The sequence below is a fragment of the Portunus trituberculatus genome, chromosome 43, assembly GCF_017591435.1.
Source record: "Portunus trituberculatus isolate SZX2019 chromosome 43, ASM1759143v1, whole genome shotgun sequence".
NCBI classification, from domain to species: Eukaryota; Metazoa; Arthropoda; class Malacostraca; order Decapoda; family Portunidae; genus Portunus; species Portunus trituberculatus.
The window spans coordinates 15,325,979-15,348,829 of record NC_059297.1 but is presented as its reverse complement, the minus strand read 5'-3'; the positions used below and the strand labels follow the sequence as shown (position 1 = coordinate 15,348,829).

At 40.6% G+C, this 22,851-nt stretch overlaps 1 protein-coding gene across 2 annotated transcripts in view; it reads right to left on the bottom strand.

Annotated features, from left to right (window-relative positions):
• Positions 1 to 676: 676 nt before the first annotated feature.
• LOC123517967 (nibrin-like) overlaps positions 677 to 22,851 on the bottom strand; it is a 40,536-nt gene continuing 18,361 nt past the window's right edge. For both annotated transcript variants that reach the window (XM_045278466.1, XM_045278465.1), the window contains exons 9-14: positions 22,482 to 22,627; positions 7,201 to 7,291; positions 4,743 to 5,303; positions 2,501 to 2,737; positions 1,198 to 1,365; positions 677 to 994 (exon numbers count right to left, since the gene is read on the bottom strand). In XM_045278466.1, coding sequence (XP_045134401.1) covers positions 806 to 994; positions 1,198 to 1,365; positions 2,501 to 2,737; positions 4,743 to 5,303; positions 7,201 to 7,291; positions 22,482 to 22,627 — 1,392 coding nt within the window. In that variant the 3' untranslated portion in view covers positions 677 to 805. The remainder of the gene's footprint in view (positions 995 to 1,197; positions 1,366 to 2,500; positions 2,738 to 4,742; positions 5,304 to 7,200; positions 7,292 to 22,481; positions 22,628 to 22,851) is intronic.

The window sequence follows — 22,851 nt, the reverse complement described above, 5'->3', positions numbered from 1 at the left end:
TTAAGTGAATAATATCTAAACTGGGATGGATGGGACATGACACTAGAAAATGAAAATGTCAAGAAAGATGTATAGATGTGAAGGATTATGTTAACAGCACTGATATGATAAGAACATTTTTAAAATTGCCTAAAGCTTAGAAGACATCAACAATTAAGGTTTAACTTGTATATCAAGTGAAAAAATTTCAAGTTCCTTTGACTAATTCACTTGAGCATCAAGTGATGAAATTTAAATATTTGAAATATTTTAACCTGCCCAATAACAGAAGAAATCTCTTGCTCATGTGAGTGTTCAGTGTTTGTCAGTTAGTGTAAGAGTAGGGAGAGGGATTCCCCTGAGTACTGCAATAATAATGGTACCATAACATGATATATCTATGCAAGGACACTAAAATCCCTATTTGGTAATGTGGTAACTAAAGCAAGTGAGCTGTGAATATCATTTTCACATTTTTACCCTTTTGGATCTACTACACTGAGCAAAAAATAATTTATGTGAAACACAAGGCTAGAAACTCCCTGACATTAATATCTCAATATTATTAGTGTGTGAAATAGTGTGGACACAAACTACATTAAGTTCCTTGAATGCCCATCTACCAGCTACATAAGGTTTGTGCTGTGAAACAATAAGAATGAATTTTATTTTTCTAAGTCTAGATAAATCATGATAATTGCAGCTGCTCTGGGTTTTATTCCTTATTACTTTACAAAGTTCAAATGTTTAATGATAAATTCAAAACAAATACAAAACTTAGTATGATTATCACAAGAGCCCTGACAATATACAGACTTGATATTTTTTACCTCCTTTTCCTTTTCAGGCCATCTAGATTAAACAGCTCCTCATCAAATGAAGGCACTTTATCTATATTGGCTTCATTATTCTTCCTGTGTTCCAGATCTATTTTATATTCCTGTGATGCTGCTATCTGATCATTCTCCACAAAGTCAGACCCTCCAATTACCTTCAGTATGCTGGCTGCTGTTACCTGGATTAATAGTAATAATAATCAAGAGGATGCAATGAAAGACAGGAAACTGTCTTTAAAACTACTTTTTCCATTTTCTTATATTTCATGGTCATAAATTGTATTTTCATGACATAAAAGATAACAGCTGCAGATATTTCAAAACTTAATAATTTTCAGCAACACATACAGCCATGTATACACAAAACATTTGATGTAAGTACCTTCTTAAATATTTTGAAGTTAGGTAGATTGCTGGAATCCTCAGATTTAACAGATGGAGTCTGTAATACTATTGGCTGAACCTTCACCATGGGCTTCACTATTACCAATGTGCGGGACATAGTCAGCTCTCCTGTATTGTCTGTGTCCTTGACAATATCCGTTTCTTCCTGCAGTCAAATAAAGTACTTGAGTTCATGACATTAGGGGTGATGATGAACATGTGTGACCACAAATGTAAAGAAAGTAATTGTAGCTAAAGAAGCATTTCCTGGTGTCAATTATGTACACACACAAACACACACACACACAACTGACATTGCTGATGCTCTAAGGATGAGGTATCCTGCTGGTCATCTGTGGGGACTTCCACTGCTTGGATATCAGTGACATTTTACACCAGCTTAACTTTACCCAGGTTGTGAACTTCCCACCAATCAGCAAGCCACCTTCAACTTAACCATGACTGTCCTAAGCCAAAGCTGCCTCCCTTGTGATGCTGTACTGATTTAATGTAGATGTTCTCCACGTCTACATTAAATAGCAATTACATCACTACCACCAGAGAAGCCTTCCACTGCTATTTCCCAGCAAAGACCATCACAGTCAACCCATCTGATCCCCCTTGGATGACACGTCACGCATCAAAAAGATTCGTACATTAGCACAATTGTGCTTTCTATTCTTACCTGGCCCAATTCAGGAAAATAAGAAACAGTCAAATTCCCAAAATAAGATCACTAAGGTGAGCTATTACCCAGACAAAATACATTAGCTTAACTTCTTCACTCCGGGCAACAGAAAACAGCTAGCAGCACCTTATCTGGGGTGGGTGAATATGGGCAGATATCTGACTCAAAGGCAAATCTCTCTCTCTCTCTCTCTCTCTCTCTCTCTCTCACACACACACACACACACAAAACAAGTAATATGTAGACATACATATATAGTTGTCCTTTTGAGCATTATTTTCCTTAAACTATTCACCAAAAAGTTAACACATTATGCATAGAAAAATAATATTTAAAGGTAAAGACCATGCAGCCGCACAAGCTAGTACATACACAACATCTATCATATAATATAATGTGAAATTGATTGTTATTCAAGAGTATAAATTATGAAAATAGTAAAAAATAAAGTTAGCATTTTACTGATAACTTAAATCACTGGCCACAAGATCATTTTTAATGTAAACAGTTAGTTGTTATGAAAAGTTAAGTTTGTCACCTGTTTATAATCTCTAAATCATGATAGGTAACCAAATTGGAAATCAATAAAATTTACCAAGAGAATGAGACTAACCCTGTCAATAAATTTGCTGGATGATAGTCCTTCCTTCACTGTTGTCACAATTGTTTTAGACTCAGGTGTGGGAGTGGGTGCAATGTCTGGAGTTTCCTGGATTGGGCTTGGGAGCGTTGGAGGAATCAAGGAGCTGTCTTGGTTGGACAGGAGTCTCCTAGCACGTTGAGTTCGAGCAGGGAGATCAAACAGCTCTGTGTCAGCAGTCTCTTTGGGTGTTAAATTTTCCACTGTTCTCTGGAAAAAATATATTAAAAGTTTTTAGTCCAATAAATCCACTCCAGTGGTTTTGATTTAAAAGAATTAAAATTATTCATAGCAGCAAAATGATATTTGTCTAGAATATTGACATATCTATACCTTGCCTGTTGGCAACCTTTGTAATGTGACACCATTTTTATTTGAAATCATAATGTTTATCTACATACACACTTTTAGTCCATAAACTGTAAAATAGGATTCTGGCAGTAATGTGATGGACAATTATCAGCATAAAAAAAGTTCTGAAAAATAAAATTAAAGCTTATATAAAAAAAAAAAAGTACAGGAAAGCATTACATTGAACATTCAATTTTTTTACAAGGTTACATTCCAGAAACACCTGTTAAGTGCTAAAATCTTCATTATATTGATGTCACCCCAAAAATGGCTATTCATTGTCTTTATTGATAAGAAAATTTAGTAAAGGTATTCACTTAATAATCAAAATTTGGTATATAATTATAATAAAAATTTGGTAAAGAGATTCATTATATTTGCAACTTGTTGTATTCAAACACATATAATAAAAATACTGAGATGGTTCTATCAGGACTGGAACAGTGGTGTGGTCTTGTTCCTTTCTTTGAAGGTGTGTTAATGACAGTCAATCAGAGGCAAGTGTTTCTATAGGCTACTGTTAAGGCTCCAGCCAACGTATAAGTATTTCCTCCATCAATTTAACTTGTATTTAATCAAATATAATGATAATTTTTTTTTCACAATAAAATGGGATTTTCAACAATATAAAAATAGTTAAAGTTCCAATGAAAAATTGTGTAACACTGGACCGGTGATAACTCAACCATAAAAAAATGGGGGTTCACTGTATATATTAAGTATACTTTCTTCACTAATACATACAAAATCTTATTTGTCATTTGCCAGCTTTTTCTTGTAAGGCTTTGGCTGCCTATAATATACAAAAAAATTACAAATGTACAATTACAGCCACTGCCTTTAACATCATTGTTTCCACTAACAACAGAATCTCTTGGTGGAGAGAATCTATTGATGAAGATCTTCAAAAGTGGAGATAATGTTTCAGCATCAATGTAACAGCTTCACACACTGGTGAAGAACATCCTAAAAAAAAAAAAAAAAAAAAAAAAAAAAAAAAAAAAGTCTGGCTTGAAACTCATCACCAATCACTGGGCATTAATGTGGCATGCCCTCATTGCAAAAATGAAGTGTGTAATGTTCCATATATGAGATTCCAAATGCCAATAAACCAAGTCAACTGTTAATGCAATTGCAATTATGCCTCAAAATCTTCTACAACTCATAACAAGTACATTATAATACTTCACACCAAAAAATTTCCAGTATTTCATAATTATATATGGATGAAAAGTGTGTGTGTCCTTTCAAATTTTAACCTATATATCTCAAAACTACCTTATTCCACTACTGTGGCATATTTTTCTGCCACTTATTGTCCAATATTATTAATTTTGGTGTAATTAAAAATTGAATTAAAATTCCTAAAATGGAGTGACAAATTTGATGAAATCTTTAGTTCAATTTCTAGAAGAAAAATGTGCACATGAGGAAAAATTTTGGATTTCCCAACAACAAAAGCAAAAATAAAAATTGTCACAAATTCTTTAGAAAACCATCAAAGTATCTTGTGACAAATTTTCAAGAAAATCAAAGAAAATTTGTCAAAATATGCAAAAATCTAAACTTCAATTTTTTGTATTTTCCTTAAAAGAAGAAAAATGCACCAGAATTAATTAAATCTATACATTTTATTAACTCATATGATTTATAGCTCATAAAATTTGGTAATTATGTTCATCAACAACAAAAATGCAAATTAACGAGTTTCACTGAAAACATATAACAGATACTAATGCAAAAAAAAAAAAAAAAAAATATATATATATATATATATATATATATATATATATATATATATATATATATATATATATATATATATACAATAATAATAATAATAATAATAATAACCTTCACTCACCTCTCTCTGTCGTGCCCGTCGCGGTAGTGCAAATATGTCCCCATCATTATCTGCTGCCTTCCTCTTGTTGATGCTGTTGACCCTATTACTGTCATCACAATCAGTATGAGTACTAAGACTGTTTTTGTTACTGAAACTATCAGTCTTACTTTTCTTGTTCTCCTGAGCCTGAGGTGATGTTTCTTCACACCTCGTTCTCTTTCTCCCTGCATCATCATCCTCTTTATCCCCTTTCCACCACTCATCAAACTTCAAATCATTTCTGTAATTAGGCTTTACTCTTGGTTCTTCCTTTCTCATCACTGCAACTCTTTCCTCTCCATGTAGCAAGTCTTCCTGATGTCTGTTACCTTGGAAAGGCTCAGTCTCTTCCTCCTCTTCATTTTCTAATGTCTTTAAGCTTGGAAGTGTGTAAGGTGCAAAGGAAACTGAGGTAGAAGGATCTAAACTTGTGGAAGGAGCTGGATAATCTCTTTGAGTGCTGGTGTGTTCAGGATTGAATGTCTTCTCAGTTACCTCCATCTTTATATCATCAACTTCAGTATTCTTATCACACAAATCCTGTTAGGTAAATGGGAAACAGAGGGTTTACAATCACTTTGTTATAAAATATAGATAAGAAGAGATTCTGCAACTTTTGTTCCACATCTATGGCTTCTATCAACATATTTCCAATACTATTCCCACATCTTCCAAGAAAATTATCAAACTTAAACTGAAAATTTTGTTAAATCACTTTACAAATTCACTCTTAACCCGGTCAGCACTGATTTACCTCCCAATACTCGTCCAGGTCACCAAAAATTCCACTTTCTTTTTTTCTTCCATATAACTCGAAATGGGCATAGAAAAGTAAAAATAAAAGTTATAGTTCAAAATTGTCATTTTTAAATGTCCAGCTGGAGCTTTAAATTTACCATGCTCAGTGATGCTGCCAGACGTACAACTTCTGAATGAGGCTTTTTTAATAATTTTATCGATATTTTTTTCCTACAAGACATGTGTATAATGGTTACATATTCATAAATTAACCCATGTTTCATGAAATGAAAAATACAATAAACTCTACGTACGTAAAAAAAAAAAAAAAAGTCGCAAATTGGCACGTGTGAACCTGCCTTTAGAAGAATAATAATACTGATGTAAAAATTATGTATAAATGGAAAAAAAGCTTTTTTTTGGATATTATTTTATCTCTAACATAAAAGTGTTCATGATCAATGCTGTATTTCTAGGGACTCAAAATCTTTTCAAAAGCATATAAAATCATTCCTCCCTAAGCAAAGAATGCATTCTGGTAAACAGACAAAGTTATTGGAAATGAAAATTTATTTTGATCTTTTCAATGTACGAAAAATTGAAAAAAAAAGTATTGTGGTAAGGGATTTTCTCTAATTTGACATACAATTCAAAAGTATTAAGAGTAGAAGAATAATGAAGTAAACATTAAGTATGAGTGAAAAGTAAGTCTTTTCTAAAGTTTTTATTGAATCTTAAACAGAAGAATGTTTAAGAACTATGCTGCATTCCTAGGGACTCGAAATCCTTTCAAATCCATAGAGAACGCATCCTAAAAAAAAGTAAGTCTTTTCTAAAGTTTTTATTGAATCTTAAACAGAAGAATGTTTAAGAACTATGCTGCACTCCTAGGGACTCGAATTCCTTTCAAATCCATAGAGAACGCATCCTCTCTTAGTAAGGAATGTCTTCTAGTAATCAGACAAAGTTACCTGATATGATTGTTTTTTTCTATTTTTTTTAATGGAGGTCCAGTCAGACATGTACAAAAAATTTGAAAAATTTTGCAATAAGGGATATTCCTCTACCTTCACTCTTTTGTGATTAGGGATTTTCCTCAAACTTGATGTTCAATTCAATAAGTGTTAGAAGAATATTTATGTAAATATCAGAAGCATGCATAACCCTTCTTCTCTAAGTAAAGAACGTCTTCTAGTAAACACACAAAGATATCTGATTTTTTTGTTTTCTATTTTTAATTTCAGTTTTACCGCAAGTGTCAGATTTCTCTTATATACAAGGAGAGAGAGAGAGAGAGAGAGAGAGAGAGAGAGAGAGAGAGAGAGAGAGAGAGAGAGAGAGAGAGAGAGAGAGAGAGAGAGACATCATATATGTTTAAATATATGCATTATATACAAAGAAATACAAGCAACACACTACACTGAAAATCTTGTGAAGCTATTTGTGGTAAGAAAATAGACAGCTTCCAAAGATCTTAAAAACTAATGAACTTAACTCTTTTTACAGTCTCATTAGGAAATATAGCAAAATTTCTCCGAGAATCTATACTATGATTCTCATCTACAGCAGTAAAACTTACTTCTTCACCAATACCTTGATAAGGAAGGTTTCAATTTTAAGTCATTCAATACTCTAATCAGAAATCAAATCACCTGATAACCCATTTATCATATTCTAATGAGTGTCATCAGTGACTTACCATGGAAGAAAGAGGCTCTGTGAGGTCAGGAGAGGATGCTCTGTTCCTGCGCTTGACATTGACTCCATCACTGTCACTAGTTGTAAGTGGTCTTAAAAAGAAAATAAATAATATATATATATATATATATATATATATATATATATATATATATATATATATATATATATATATATACATACAGTGCTTATTCTAATTTTGCGAGAAATGGGGCGGCATCGTGAGTCACAAATTTAGAAATCGCAAAATTGGAAGTATTATTCCTATGGAAAACTTTGAATATGGTGGACTCCTCGTCCATGGTCGCCTAATTTTTCAATATTTTCCTAATATTTTGCCCATATTTATATCACATACATATATTGAGCCAGGTATCTTTCCATATGAATGATCACAGTGTTTGTACAATGGCTACGAGAATAAAAAATCTGTCCCCCATAGGTTTTTACAGCTTTTCAATTTTCTCACTTTTTAAACACCATTCTCACAGTTGATTCTCCCACACCAAACTTTGGAAATATCACAGTTCTTTTTTCCATCTCTTTTCATCTTCATTATCTTCATCTTCTGCTGCAAAGTTAGCCTAATGTTTTTCTTGATTGGTGGCGCCATGTCGCACAAAGTCAAGCACAAGGATTCCTCCAAATTTGCAGAGAGAACTCCATGGAGGTGTACGTAAACAAATGGAAGGCGGGAGGGAGCGGAGCAGTGTTGCCATATGAGCTTCGTTGAATTACCGCCATTTTTTATGAAAACTAGCCAAAAACCACCAAACTATGATAAATATAATATAAATATGATAATAATATAATATAATATGATAAATATGAATAATTAATAAAACATTGCCTATATAACACAGCAATATATAATTTGCGGGAACGTTCTCTCTCCTGCCACCACTCGCAATACCAGGAGAAAAGAGCAAGATGGGGAAATTTTAAAAAGGCAATTTCACTTCACGATAGTTTAACAGCGTCACAATGGATTCAACGAGATGCCCGCGTCACCCACCACATGCCAGTTCGCTCCCAGCTGCCACACCGTAAACATCGCTGCTCCTCGTCTGCGGTTTACTTTGGTTACCGGCACTCTCCAAGGAGTTTGGCCTGGTAAGCCTTCACCTCATCTGTTTTTTTCTGGTGCTACACCTCAGTGTAAGCAATCTGTTGGATATACATGGTCCTTGGATCATTATTTGGTGTCTGCCCTGTTGTGTGACCCAGAGCTTTGCTTTTATTTGCAGCCCTCTTATGGCGGACCGTGAGAAGGTTCCGGAAGGGACGCCAAGGCGTTTCTGCTCTTCCTACTCCTCGTCCTCGAACAGAAAAAGGCGTGAGATGGCTCCCCCTGACAAGGACGCTAAGAAAAGAAAGGATGGCCCTGAAGCTTGCAGTGCTCGCCCAAAGGGAGCGCCGTTGCATAGGCAAGACCCCGCAACATCAAATGACCAAAACAGAACTGGGGCCGCCGGACCGACAGAGGACGCCACGGCAACGCCACCAGTGGCAGGGCCGAGTCACGTCTCCGATCCTTCTGCCTACTCATCTATGGCTGACAGGTATGACAGGCTGAGTGCTTTAGTAGGTGGCTTGATCGATAAGCTTGAGAAAGGCTCAGATTCGGACGTCCCCAGAAACGACTTCAGTGGCTTCCATACCCTGTCTTCCTTGGAAAGTGAGGAAGAAGAACTCCCCAGCACGTCCCAGACTGCATGGATGAACTGGACCAGTTCAATTGTGCACAACTTGACCCAAATGTGACCGAGGACGACGCTGACTTCCTTAAACCTCTTGAGGAGCTCTCTGGCCACTTCCACGGTGAGAAAGAAAGGGGCGAGCCGCTGTCTGAACGCTTGGCTGCCATACTCAATACAAGTTTGAGACGTCGGCCTACATCTGAGGGTGTGAAACTCACCTGTGGGAAAATCAAGCTGCCCAGCAATATCCATGCCTTCAACCAACTCTGCTCTCACTAAGGCCATGAGTGTAGGGAGTTGCCTTATCAACACCCGACTTGTCTATACCAATGGTTTGATTTCCAAGGCGCTGGTACCCATTGCTCAGTGCATAAGTGATATAGGAGACCGGAAAGGCGGTTCTATCAACAGCTACCTACATGGTTTTAATAACAGCCTTCAACTTTTGACCTCCTCTGTGAACTATATTAACCACCTTAGGAATGAAGTGGCACGTATCCATGTGCACGATTCAGCCCTTGTAGATCTCTGCAGGTGGGACAGCGAGGTTGGCAAAGATGAGTTGTTTCCTTTTGACGTTGCCAAGAAGTGCGACGATATCCATAAGACAAAGAAGTTAGGAAGGCCCTTCTTCCGTCTTTACAAATCTACAGGCCCGAGGAAGTTTCCCCAGCACAGACAAGCGCCTCGTCGCTCTTATTCTCAGCAGTTGCCTCGGCAACACTACCAACAGGACAGACCAAGGCCCCAGGCAAAGCCTTTTTTAGGCCACAGGGCATCCTAGGGGAGGGGGACGCACAGACTATCCACCTCCCAGTAAACCAGCTTCCAGTGAGTGATTCTTTTTGCCCCTTGTTCAATACTCCTGAAAATTTTGTGGGTGGCAAAATCTATGTAGCCAGGCTGCATTGGCAAGCCCTGTCCAAGGACAGATGGATCCATGATGTTGTGGATGGTAGAATTCTTGAGTTTGATAGTTTGCCCAGGCAGATAGGAATTCCTTCCCCACTTCACCTCTCGGTAGCAGACACTCTTGCCCTGGATTCTGCTATGGTGGGTTTCCTTAAACACAAAATTGTTGAAAGATCTGAACCATAGCTACAGGGTTTTATTTCTAATGTATTCCCAACTATTAAGAAAGATGGTTCAGCCAGGGTTATCTTCAATTTGAAAGAACTGAATGAACATATTACACACATACATTTTAAAATGGACTCCATCAAGGATGTGATTCAGTTAATTCAACCTAATTGTTTTTTCTCTACTATATATTTCAAAGATGCATATTTTTCTGTGTTTATTACTCCAGGAGATAGGAAATGGCTCCAATTCTTTTGGAGGAATGACTGCTTTCAGTTTACGTGTCTTCCTCAGGGACTGACTTCGGCTCCTCGAGTTTTCACTAAATTATTAAAACCAGCCCTTTCTCACCTCAGGACACTTGGGATTTGTGTAATTTCTTACATAGATGACTGCCTTTTTATTGCCTCATCAGCAGAGGAATTAAGGATCAATGTGGGTTATGCTATGAAGTTTTTTTACTCGCTAGGGCTCACAATCAATGTTCCAAAATCTGTACTCACACCCACCCAAGAGGTGGAATTCCTGGGAGTAGTGTTAAACTCTGCCAATATGACTGCCACATTGCCTTCTCGTAGACGAGAGTACATCAAAAAGCAAGGCAAACTTCTCCTAAAGGGTGTTGTCACTTTGCATGACTTGGCCTCCTTTATTGGAATGACTGTGGCGTCTGACCCTGCTGTTGAATTGGCCCAAGTGAGGTATAAATATTTGGAGATTGTTAGGAATGGAGAATTAGCTAGACATCATGGGGATTATCACTCCACAATTACCCTGGATAATCATGCTAGGAAGTTAATCATTTGGTGGATTGACAACATAGACACTCAATCTAAGTCTCTACAATCTTCTTCCCCCCAGATAGAAATGTTCTCTGATGCTTGTCTGACTGGTTGGGGTGCAACAACAGGAGATACCAAGACCGGAGGTCACTGGGCTCATGTAGAATTAGATCATATTAACGTGTCAGAACTGAAAGCTATTCTGTTGGGCCTTACATCTTTATGCAGGGATTTCAAGGATACTCATATCTGCCTTCGGTTGGACAACACCACAGCTGTTGCCTGTATAGACAGGGGTGGCAGCACTAAACCTGCCCTTAATACTGTAATAGAAAATATCTTTGCTTGGGCTGAGTCACGAGGGATTACTTTGTCAGCAGAGTATATAAAGGGGCTCTATAATGTTGAGGCAGATAGAGAATCCCGTGTAAAAACTTAGATACGGAATGGATGTTATTGCCCAAGGTCTTCAAGTTACTGTGCCAGACCTTCTATACCCCAGATATTGACCTTTTTGCCACTAAAATCAATGCTCAGCTACCCATTTACGTTGCCTGGAAGCCAGATCCTTCGGCTATACATTAATGCATTCACACTCAATTGGGCTAATGGGGAGTTATATGCCTTCCCACCTTTCAGGATCATTGGCAGAGTATTGCAGAAGATACAGGCAGACAGGGCAACAGTTTTGACAATCCTACCTCTTTGGCCGACCCAAGTATGGTTTCCAAAAGCTCTTCAACTGCTGGTAAGCACTTCTCTTTTGCTCCCTCGACATTCATTGATCCTACCGCAACTTCCCTCCCTGGTACATCCACAGGCCCAGAAGTTAATCCTGGCAGTGATGATTTTATCAGGCAAGCCTTCCAAAATCAAGGCCTTTCGCCAGAGGTTGCCAGATTTCTGCTTAACTCGTGGAGAAAGAGCACAAAAGCACAATATGGGAAACATGTCGAAAGATGGGTGTCATTTTGTTGCAGGAGGGAAATTGATCCATTTTCACCACCTGTAAATGTTTTGCTTGATTACTTGTTTTTGGAGTTTAAGAAAGAGAAAGGCTGAGGTTATAGCTCTGTTACTGCTACCACCAGAGAGAGAGACCAGAGAGAGAGAGAGAGAGAGAGAGAGAGAGAGAGAGAGAGAGAGAGAGAGAGAGAGAGAGAGAGAGAGAGAGAGAGAGAGAGAGAGAGAGAGAGAGAGAGAGAGAGAGAGAGAGAGAGAGAGAGAGAGAGAGAGAGGAGAGCAGAAGAGCCATGTTTTGGTTTAAGAAATGCTGATGTAGGGCCTAAGCGAAGAAAGACGCCTTATACAAATGGCCAGCATCGGTGACCTATGACCTCATATGTAGGGAGACTAGGTGTCACAGTGAGGCCTGCGGGGAGAATACAGCACAGGTTCGAAGGAGGAGGACGTGTCGTTGAAGGTTTCGTGTGCAGAGAAGTTTTACCACCGCTTAAGTTTACCAGGACACCCCAGACCCGTAACACGTAAGTGAAAGTGCTTTGAAGTTAGTGATACTTATTGGTGCACTTCAGAATATTAATAATGTCTGTGACACATTTGATGTGTGCTCGGGACAGTCAGAGACTGTGAACGAGTGCCTTTATGTAATATATATGTATTAAGGATGTACTGTTGTTTTTCTATTATTATGATGCTCAGCTTCGGATGGTGAAGAGCAAGAGAGAGATGAGTTTGACCTTCATCAAGCGAAGGGCTCTTCTCTCTCTTACCTATTTCACTGGAGGGGCGTGAGTATTGCTATTTACTGAAATTACCAATGTTAAGGTGAATGTTTCTTTCTAGGTTTCGACCAAATATACCAATTGCGTCGATGTGAGGTCTCATTATCCTCATCATCATCATCATCATCATCTACCGCCTCCTGCAGCGGTAACAAGCTCTATGAACACTCTCCAGTCAGCCATCTCAACAGTAGCTTTTGTCAATGGTAAGCCTGCAGGGAGGCACCTCTTAGTTCGCAGGTTTATGAAAGCGGTTTTCCAGGAGAAACCATCCCTTGCTCGCCTTCAATCCACCTGGGATCCAGAATTGGTTTTAGATCACCTAAAGAGTCTAGGCCGGGATATAGACTTATCACTCATTCAGTTATTGAGGAAATTAACAATGCTAATGCTCCTAACATCTGGCCAACGGGGTCAAGCACTACACTTACTGGACATCAGGAATATGAGTATCTCAGACTCTAAGATTTCGTTCCGAATAGGAGACCCTCTCAAAACATCTAGGCCCGGTAATCATATGTCAGAACTAGTCTTTGAAGCATATGTACCAGACAGACATGTATGTGTCTTTACCACTAGTTTACACTACCTTGACAGAACGAAAGGCTTAAGGTTGTTATTCGAAGACTCGATATCAATATCGGTTTTTTGGCTCTCCCATTGCTATTTTTTCACCGAATTCAATAATATTTATACACAAGGTGTACATTTATGGTGTACGTCTTCAGTGTTAATTTGGTACACAAATGTGGCGTAGTTTTTTTTGCAATAAATATTTTTTCAGCGATAAGAAAATAATTCAAAATACCATTATAAAATCAAAACTAATAACAGTGTGGCAATTTCCTCTTAACCACATATAATATACATAACAACAAATAAATGTAAGCATCGGCATACACATAACCTATGTTATAACAATTTCATTACACGCCAAATTGTTACCTTTTTTTTTCATCAAAAATTTGAGTTTAAAAGCCTGTTGTAAATTTATTTGAGTGAGTTCATGCATCATCATGCTTGCATTTGTTAAGATGAGGTTGTTGATCATTTTGCTGCAAAATTTTTTTAAATTGACCAATTACTGAAAAAGTTATTCAACAGTATATGCTGAAAAACTGAAAGTCGAGAAAAATGCATTTTTCTGTGAACATCTTCAAAACCCCCACATAACTCACTCCAATATGTACCAAACTCAGATATGCACTTACATAATCCCTTGACAACTGCTTGGAGGCTGGTAGTGGCTGTTTAGATAGTTTCAGGCCATGTTACATCATGGCCTTACACGTGGCATTGTCACAATTTGGGAACCCAACACAAGTAAAATACGATCAACACACGCGCACTCCCTAAGGCTGTATCGATTGGTACTGAGGGAGTAGTGTCTTCCTCACCCTCACTGCCTGATCCTAAACTATCATACATCACGCAAAAAAAAATAAAACAGCTCAAAAAAGGAAATAAATACAAGCAAAACAAAGACTAGAAGAAAAAGGGGCGTATGCACGCTTGGGTATTTAAAGGGCCGGCCCTTTAAACCCGCCATTACCAGGTAAGAAGTGCGTTATGCACCTGGCAACTTCGGCCATGGCTTCCCTCTCCAGAGACGAACCCCAGAACCAAGTTTCCAATTTTTCAATTTTTTTTTTACCAAATTAACGAATTACCACCTTAAGGGGGAATATTACCAGATTTTTTCTAACAACGAAACAACCCATAAAATTGGCATCAAGGGACACTTTACGTCGTTGGACCAAAGATACAATGAGAGCTACTGGCATTGATCTTTCTGTTTTCTCCTCATTCCACCAGATCAGCTTCATCCAGTAAAGCAGCCCTGAAGCTCCCACTATCCACCATTTTGTCCTCTGTGGGTTGGACCAATGCATCAACCTTTGCAAAATATTACAGACCTCTAAATAAACATTGTCAGTTTGCAAATGCTGTGTTGTCTTAAGTTTTTGTTTGTCGGGTTTATCTCCTTTCTTGTGTGTATAAAATTATGCACTGTTCTGAGCCAATGTATTTCTGTTTTTCTGTTCTGGAGTTAATTGATTAAAGCATCTCTTTGGGATTGCTGTGTTTGTCTTATGCATACATACATGTTTCAGGTTGTATACCTCTCAAATAACTATATATTGCTTTGAAATGTATATATATATATATATATATATATATATATATATATATATATATATATATATATATATATATATATATATACAGTATCCACAAAACACTTCTCTTGTAGGTTTGATGAATCACTCTAAAGCTCTCATTGAATTCATTGTGACACTGTTAAACTATCGTGAAGTGAAATTGTAAGATTAAACGAATACTTACCAAGTATGAAGTTTGATCGTAATTTCACGAACAGTTTAACTGCGTCACTTAGGATTAAATGCCCACTCTTCCTTTCCCTCTGCCTACACAGTGTTGAATGTGGAAATCACCAGATGATTTATGTGCTATATTTATTACTGTTTTTTTGCTGCTTCCTCAAACCTACACACTGGCGTGTGGCAGGTGACACGGGCATCTCATTTAATCCTAAGTGATGCAGTTAAACTGTTCGTGAAATTACGATCAAACTTCACACTTGGTAAGTATTTGTTTAATCTTACAATTTTTGGTCCTTGGTCACAAAATTGGCATATTGCAAAATTTGAACTCGCAAAATTGGAGTAAGCATTGTATATATATATATATATATATATATATATATATATATATATATATATATATATATATATATATATATATATATATATTGCGAGGGGCATCGCATTATTTCCCTTTATTTATTTATATTATACGCATAGCCTATGGCCACCCCAGCGCGGGCCCCTCGGGCTGTTCTGTTGAGCAGACAACCCGCCTCCCTCTCTTCACCATTTTGTTGCGCCTGCGAGCCTCGCATCAGTACCAGGGTAGTCTTCAGCTGAGGTGGACGCGGACGCTCGTGGCTCTGGCACAGTCGAGATTCGTGTTGCTGGACTTCTCTAGGTGCTCACTGGTCGTCGGTCTGGGAGTTGTGCCCTCCCTTGAGTAGCTGGCTTGTTACTCGGTAGACCATGGCTGTGTAGGACAACGGGCTTGTTGTCCTGAGGAAAGTGTAGCCGGTTGGGGGCTACATTTCCTGTTGTGCGTTCATCCACTCGGGTGTGGCAACGCGGAGGGACGTGTTATTGTTTCATCCTGTTTTTGCTGTTGGTGGTTGTAGTCACCAGTGGGGTTTGGTGGGCGGCTGTGTGCCCCCACCATCTTTTGTATAGTTTCAGTAGTATACTGTATTGTAGTGGTAGTAGCCACGCACACTATTGAATGCTGAGAGGCTTCATGTCGGCCAGTGGTGCGTAGTTGTCGTCCGCCAGACTTGTCTGTGACGAGTATCTGGACTCCATGTATAGCTGTTGTCACCCGTAGGTGGTGTCTGGTCTTGTGTGTACATCACCGGATGTGCTGTACACATCATATATTGTAGTAGTAGGCTAGGGGTGTCAGTCTGACAGGTGTTAGGAAGCACTTGTCGTAATAGGATAGTATAGTAATATATATACTGCGTGTTGTCACAGTCTGTGATTCATCACCGTCTGTGGACAAGGCGTGTGGAGAGGCATTAATACTTCATAGAGAAGTGGGTGGAATTGTCCTTGTGGGCGGTTTCTCTAGGGGTATTAAGGCCTCGCCCTGTTACACATAACATCTACCATTTATAAATTCTACTTGGTTGGGTACAGGAGGAGAAGGAGTTGCTGAGGAGATTCCCTTACAGTGGGGGAAATTATACACTGTTGGCGACCTTGAAAGAACCTGAGGGTTACGGCGGCTGTGAGTTATAGTAGTGGGGACTCTGTGGAGTGTTTTATAATCCCCACTGTACTGACCGTAACAAAGTTGGCGATTTTGCCAGAATAACACTCTAGTGAGCTGTAGCAGTTAACCGCAGCCGTGGCGTGTACGTAACATAAAGTGGCGACCTCGCCAGGATAAACCAAGTGCTTTTATAGTGGTGTAGTGTATTGTGTGGGGTATTATTACTTATATTATTTTATTGTTTGTGAGAACGAGTCCTGTGAGCACCATGGAGAGTTACTGGCCTTTTCACCTCACCAGTGGAGGGTGAGGATGCGAGTGTGAGCCGGCGAGACTCACCACGTGGGTATGATGAGTCGTTGGCCGCGCGTGGGGTCAGTGAGGACGCACGTATGTCTCATGATAACGGACGTGGCGGTCCCAGTGAAGGTGATGTGGGATATATTAGCCCTGGCAGAAGTATCGGAAGCAGGGGAGGCTCCCGACGATCTAGTCCAGCAAGCAGTATTGCTGATAGTGTCCAGTCAGCTGCCAGACTGGAGGAACTGCGATTGAAGCTGGAAATGAGGAAAATGGAGATAGAAGCAGAAGAGAGGCGAGAGTTAAAGAGACTAGCTGCTGAGGAGAGGGCTAGAGAAGCGGAAGAAAGACGAGACATTCAGAGACTAGCAGCAGAGAAGGAGGCTAGAGAGATGGAGATGATGAGATTGGAGATGGAGAGAGAAAGGGCAGATAAAGATAGAGAGTTGGAGTGGGAGAGAACTCGCCATGCAGTAAGTACGCCTGGAGTTGTTGGTAGTGTAGGAGGAGGAGGAGAACAGAGTGTAGAGCGTACTTTAGTTCAAAGTCTCCAGCTAGTCCCTGAATTTGATGAGGCTAAAGTAGCTGAATGGTTTGTTCGCTTCGAGAGGAAAGCCAAGGAGTTTGCTTGGTCTCGAGAGAGATGGGTAGGCTTGGTTGCGAATAAACTCAAGGGAAAAGCCTTGAAGTTTATGATAAAATGTCAGCTGATGATCTGGATGATTATGAGGAGTTTAAGGCTGACATCTTGCGGGCATATGAGCTGCGACCAGAAGCCTATCGCTTGCAATTCAGAGGAAAGAGGAAGCGAGCAAGTGACTCCTACCTCGAGTGTGCTCGTTCACTGGAGCAAGTGTTTGAGAGGTGGATTGCAAGCGAGGGTGTTGACTCTCTCGAGGCTTTGAAGGAGTTAGTAGTTATGGAGCAGTTCATTGATATTGCTGATAAGGAGCTGGTACCTCTGTTGAGGGAGAAGAGGTTTAGGACTTTGAAGGAGGCTGCTACATGGGCTGATGATTATGTGTTGGCCCACCGTCCTGTGCAGCAGCCTGGGAGTTGGAGTCGTAAGGAAGGTGGTCCTAAGGGAGGCCCAGGGAGTGGTGGCAGTTCTTCCTCGGGCTCTCCAGGCCACTTTAGGCGATATACTGGATTCGGCAGTAAGATGGGTTTGGGAAAGCCCCAGGCCCCACCCTCCTTCTTCTGCGAAGGACGGACGGCGGGAAGGCGGCCCCTAGAACGCCCAAGTATGATTACCAGCCTACGTGCTATCACTGCCGAGGAAAAGGGCATTTTAAGTTCAATTGCCCAAAGTTAGTAACAGCTGAAACTCCCAAGTCCTCGCAGAAACCAGTTGCCTTGTTGGTGTGGCCTGACACAGTTCGTGGTGATGAGTTGACTGCTCCTTCAGGCTTTAGAAGTGAGAAGGCACGGCGTGTGCCTGAGTTGTGTTTGGAGGAGGGAGAGCAGGTTGGCCCCCTGTCCCTCCCCCTGTTGCCTCGCCCGCCTAAGGATAGTGAGCTTGACTGGTGCCGTCCTTTCCTGTGTGGAGGCACTGTTGAGATTGATGGCACAAAGTATCCCGTCACCGTACTGCGTGATACGGGAGCACAGCAGTCAGTGTGCCGAAATGTCACTGGTAGGAAGGTGACATCTAGCAAGGCAGTGTTGTGTCGTGGACTTAACACTGTGGAGGAGTTCGTGATGGCTGAGGTGACGCTGTCATGTCCTCTTGTCACTGATACGGCTCAGGTAGCAGTGGCAGACGAACTGCCAGTCGCAGGAGTGGACTTCCTGCTTGGAAATGATTTGGCTGGTGGTCGTGTATGGATCCCAACCTCTGATGAGGATGAGGTTGCTGAGGAGTCTGGGCCAGTGGTGCAAGACTCTGTAAATGTTGTTACCCGCTCTCAGGCCCGCCGGGCTGAGAGAGAGCCTGTTACTACCCAGGGCAGTGGGAACGGAATAGCCTCCATCTCTTGAGGGAAAAGGTTGAACATTTAGGGGATCAGCAAGATGAGTTGCTTCGGCGGCTGAGGAAGTACTCTTCAGTGTTTAGCAGTGTCCCGGGCAGGACACAGTTGATAGCACACGATATTGATGTTGGGGACGCAGAGCCTGTCAAACTGCCCCCGTACCGAGTAAATCCTATGAAGCAAGCACTGGTGGAGAAGGAGTTGGAGTACATGCTTGAGCATGGGCTCATTACTCGGACTTACAGTCAATGGAGTTCCCCAGTCACCCTGCAACCTAAGCCTGATGGCAAGGTCAAGTTTTGTATTGACTTCAGGCGGGTTAATGCTCTAACAAAAGTAGACACTTATCCCTTGCCCCGTGTAGATGACTCTGTGGACCGAATCGGGTCAGTTACTTTTATCACCAAAGTGGACCTTGTCAAGGGGTACTGGCAGGTCCCATTGACGGAGCGGGCTAAGAAGATAGCGAGTTTTGTGGCCAACGGCGCTGTCTATCAGTGCCAAGTGATGCCTTATGGGCTGCGAAATGCCCCAGCCACATTTCAGCGTTTCATGGACCGAGTTACTGATGGTCTGACTCACTGTGTAGTATACATTGATGACGTGGTCATCTATGACACAACATGGGCTGAGCATCTGACTAATGTAGAAGCCCTCTTTGCACGACTCCAGGAAGCGGGATTAGTTGTCAACTTGGAGAAGAGTGAATTTGTACAAGCTCGGGTATAATACCTGGGTTACCGAGTGGGCCATGGCTACATCACTCCTCCTGAAGCCAAAGTAGAAGCGATCAGGCGGTTCCCCGCACCGACCTGTCGCCGTGCCTTGCAGAGATTCTTAGGAGTGGTAGGTTACTACCGTCGTTTTGTACTGGGGTATTCGACCCTCCTGGCACCTCTTACAGATCTCTTGCAAAAGGGTAAGAAGTGAAGACTGTGAGAGCGCCTTCCACCGAGTTAAGACCCTTTTATGCGAGATGCCAGTGCTCCAGGCCCCTGACTTCAGAAAAAGTTTTGCTCTCGCAGTAGATGCTAGTCAGGTGGGAGTAGGCGCAGTTTTAGTGCAGTCTGATGATCAGGGTGTTAACCACCCTGTGTGTTATTTTTCGAAAAAGTTTACTCCCGCCCGCCCAGAAGAACTATTCAGTCATTGAGCAAGAGCTGCTTGCTATTTTGCTAGCCTTGCAGCATTTTGAAATTTACATCCCCGCTTATGGGCCCCAAGTAGTCATCTATTCAGATCATAGCCCCCTTTAGTTCTTAGAAAAGTATAAATTAAAAAATCAGCGTTTAACTCGCTGGAGTCTTTTACTCCAGGAGTACAATATCATTGTCAGACATATAAAAAGGAGCAGACAACATTGTGGCCGATTGTCTGTCCCGGGGCCATTCCCTTTAATCAGTTCCATGCCTTTTAAAAAAAATTTTTGTAAATGTTTTGTTTCCAAAATTTTTTATTTTAACCCCTTCCTTACCGCAGCCAACCCCCGATGTAAACAAATCGTTCCTCTCCTATACCGCAGCCCCCTGTCCGGGTGCGCACGTGCCTCATGGCCAGATCTACACATTATATTTCTTTCTAACTCAGTGTTATGTACTTTTTTCTAAACATATTTTTGTCATTTTATTAATAAAAGAAAATGTAAACATAATCATAAATTGTGCACTAATCATAAATTCAGCACCACACACTCTGCACCTGGTGAGGGTGGCCCTGAGGCAGTCATAACTAGGCTGCTCCCCCTCACTTGCCGAGAGGGTTTCAACACTGCTGTCACTATCACTCTCTCCTATTTCTTTTTCAGGATCATAGTCTGAATCATATTCATCTGGAGAGTCTTCCAGTATATCCTCACTATCTGTCTCATAATTATGATAATCCTCATCGCTGCTACGAAGCAGACGCCATTATCTCTAACTAGAGGCAATAGAACAGTTTCACCACGGCCGATACTAGAGAACTGATGTTCTTGGGGGGACTGTGGGAATAATATATGTCAAAGAATAGTGATTGGCTTTATAGTTTATGCATGAAAAATTAACTCCGATATTGATTGGCTAGTGGGGGGGATGGTTTTGTTACGCTGGGGTGGCTAAAAATAAGCCTCCAGTGTTTGTTTGTTTATAGTGAACCACGTGGAGTATGAAAAAGGCAAAATCCGCATTCAGGCCACAGTTATACACGGAAATGTATTGGTGTGTACGCACGCACGGCAGCATCTTGCGGTACCACGAGGTCGCTTTTTCGTGGTTTTTAAAAAAGTTTTGTAAAAGTTTTTTAAAGGGGTTAAGGGAGGGCATGTGAGGAGCATCGCATTATTTCCCTTTATTTATTTATATTATACGCGTAGCCTATGGCCACCCCAGCGCGGGCCCCTCAGGCTGTTCTGTTGAGCAGACAACCCGCCTCCCTCTCTCCACCATTTTGTTGCGCCTGCGAGCCTCGCATCAGTACCAGGGTAGTCTTCAGCTGAGGTGGACGCGGACGCTCGTGGCTCTGGCACAGTCGAGATTCATGTTGCTGGACTTCTCTAGGTGCTCACTGGTCGTCGGTCTGGGAGTTGTGCCCTCCCTTGAGTAGCTGGCTTGTTACTCGGTAGACCGTGGCTGTGTAGGACAACGAGCTTGTTGTCCTGAGGAAAGTGTAGCCGGTTGGGGGCTACATTTCCTGTTGTGCGTTCGTCCACTCGGGTGTGGCGACGCGGAGGGACGTGTTATTGTTTCGTCCTGTTTTTGCTGTTGGTGGTTGTAGTCACCAGTGGGGTTTGGTGGGCGGCTGTGTGCCCCCACCATCTTTTGTATAGTTTCAGTAGTATACTGTATTGTAGTGGTAGTAGCCACGCACACTATTGAATGCTGAGAGGCTTCATGTCGGCCAGTGGTGCGTAGTTGTCGTCCGCCCGACTTGTCTGTGACGAGTATCTGGACTCCGTGTATAGTTGTTGTCACCCGTAGGTGGTGTCTGGTCTTGTGTGTACATCACCGGATGTGCTGTACACATCATATATTGTAGTAGTGTAGGCTAGGGGTGTCAGTCTGACAGGTGTCAGGAAGCACTTGTCGTAATAGGATAGCATAGTAATATATATACTGCGCGTGTTGTCACAGTCTGTGGTTCATCACCATCTGTGGACAAGGCGTGCGGAGAGCCATTAATACTTCATAGAGAAGTGAGTGGAATTGTCCTTGTGGGCGGTTTCTCTAGGGGGTATTAAGGCCTCGCCCTGTTACACATAGCATCTACCATTTATAAATTCTACTTGGTTGGGTACAGGAGGAGAAGGAGTTGTTGAGGAGATTCCCTTACAGTGGGGGAAATTATACACTGTTGGCGACCTTGAAAGAACCTGAGGGTTACAGCGGCTGTGAGTTATAGTAGTGAGTACTCTGTGGAGTGTATTATAATCCCCACTGTACTGACCGTAACAAAGTTGGCGATTTGGCCAGAATAACACTCTAGTGAGCTGTAGCAGTTAACCGCAGCCGTGGCGTGTACGTAACAATATATATATATATATATATATATATATATATATATATATATATATATATATATATATATATATATATATATATATATATATATATATATATATATATATATCATGTAAATAGTGTCAAACCTAACTTTCTTTATGCCAAGTTAATATCCTTATGAAGAAGTTTGTTGAGTAAATAGTGTCAAACCTAATTCTCTTTATGCTAAATTAATATCCTTATGAAAAAGTTTGTTGAGACAAGTTGCCATTGTCTTCATGAGAGAGAGAGAGAGAGAGAGAGAGAGAGAGAGAGAGAGAGAGAGAGAGAGAGAGAGAGAGAGAAACAAATGATGTGAGTAAGTGAGCCTATAAGCATTTTAAAATCCATCATAATCAAACACACACCTCTTGATGGGCACTTTGGGAGGTGCCATTTCACTCTGGGCAGAAGTAGATGGTTGCTGTTCACCACTATCAGGTACAACTTTTGGTCCTGTCAGACTAACTGAAAATTCTGTTGATTGGGTTTCTGTAGCAAAAATTTTGGGTTTCTGAAATTAATGAAAAATAGTAAAACAATCCATCTATATAACTAGATCTTATATCTTAATGAGGTTACTCTTTCTGAAAAATGTTATTGCTACTACAAAGTCGATATCAAAGCATACATTTGGTCATGATGTTTCAAGCGATGAAAACTAACAATCATGGACACCAGAAATAATGAAGATACACACCAGATATCTGACTAATCATGCAAATAAACAATAAAATT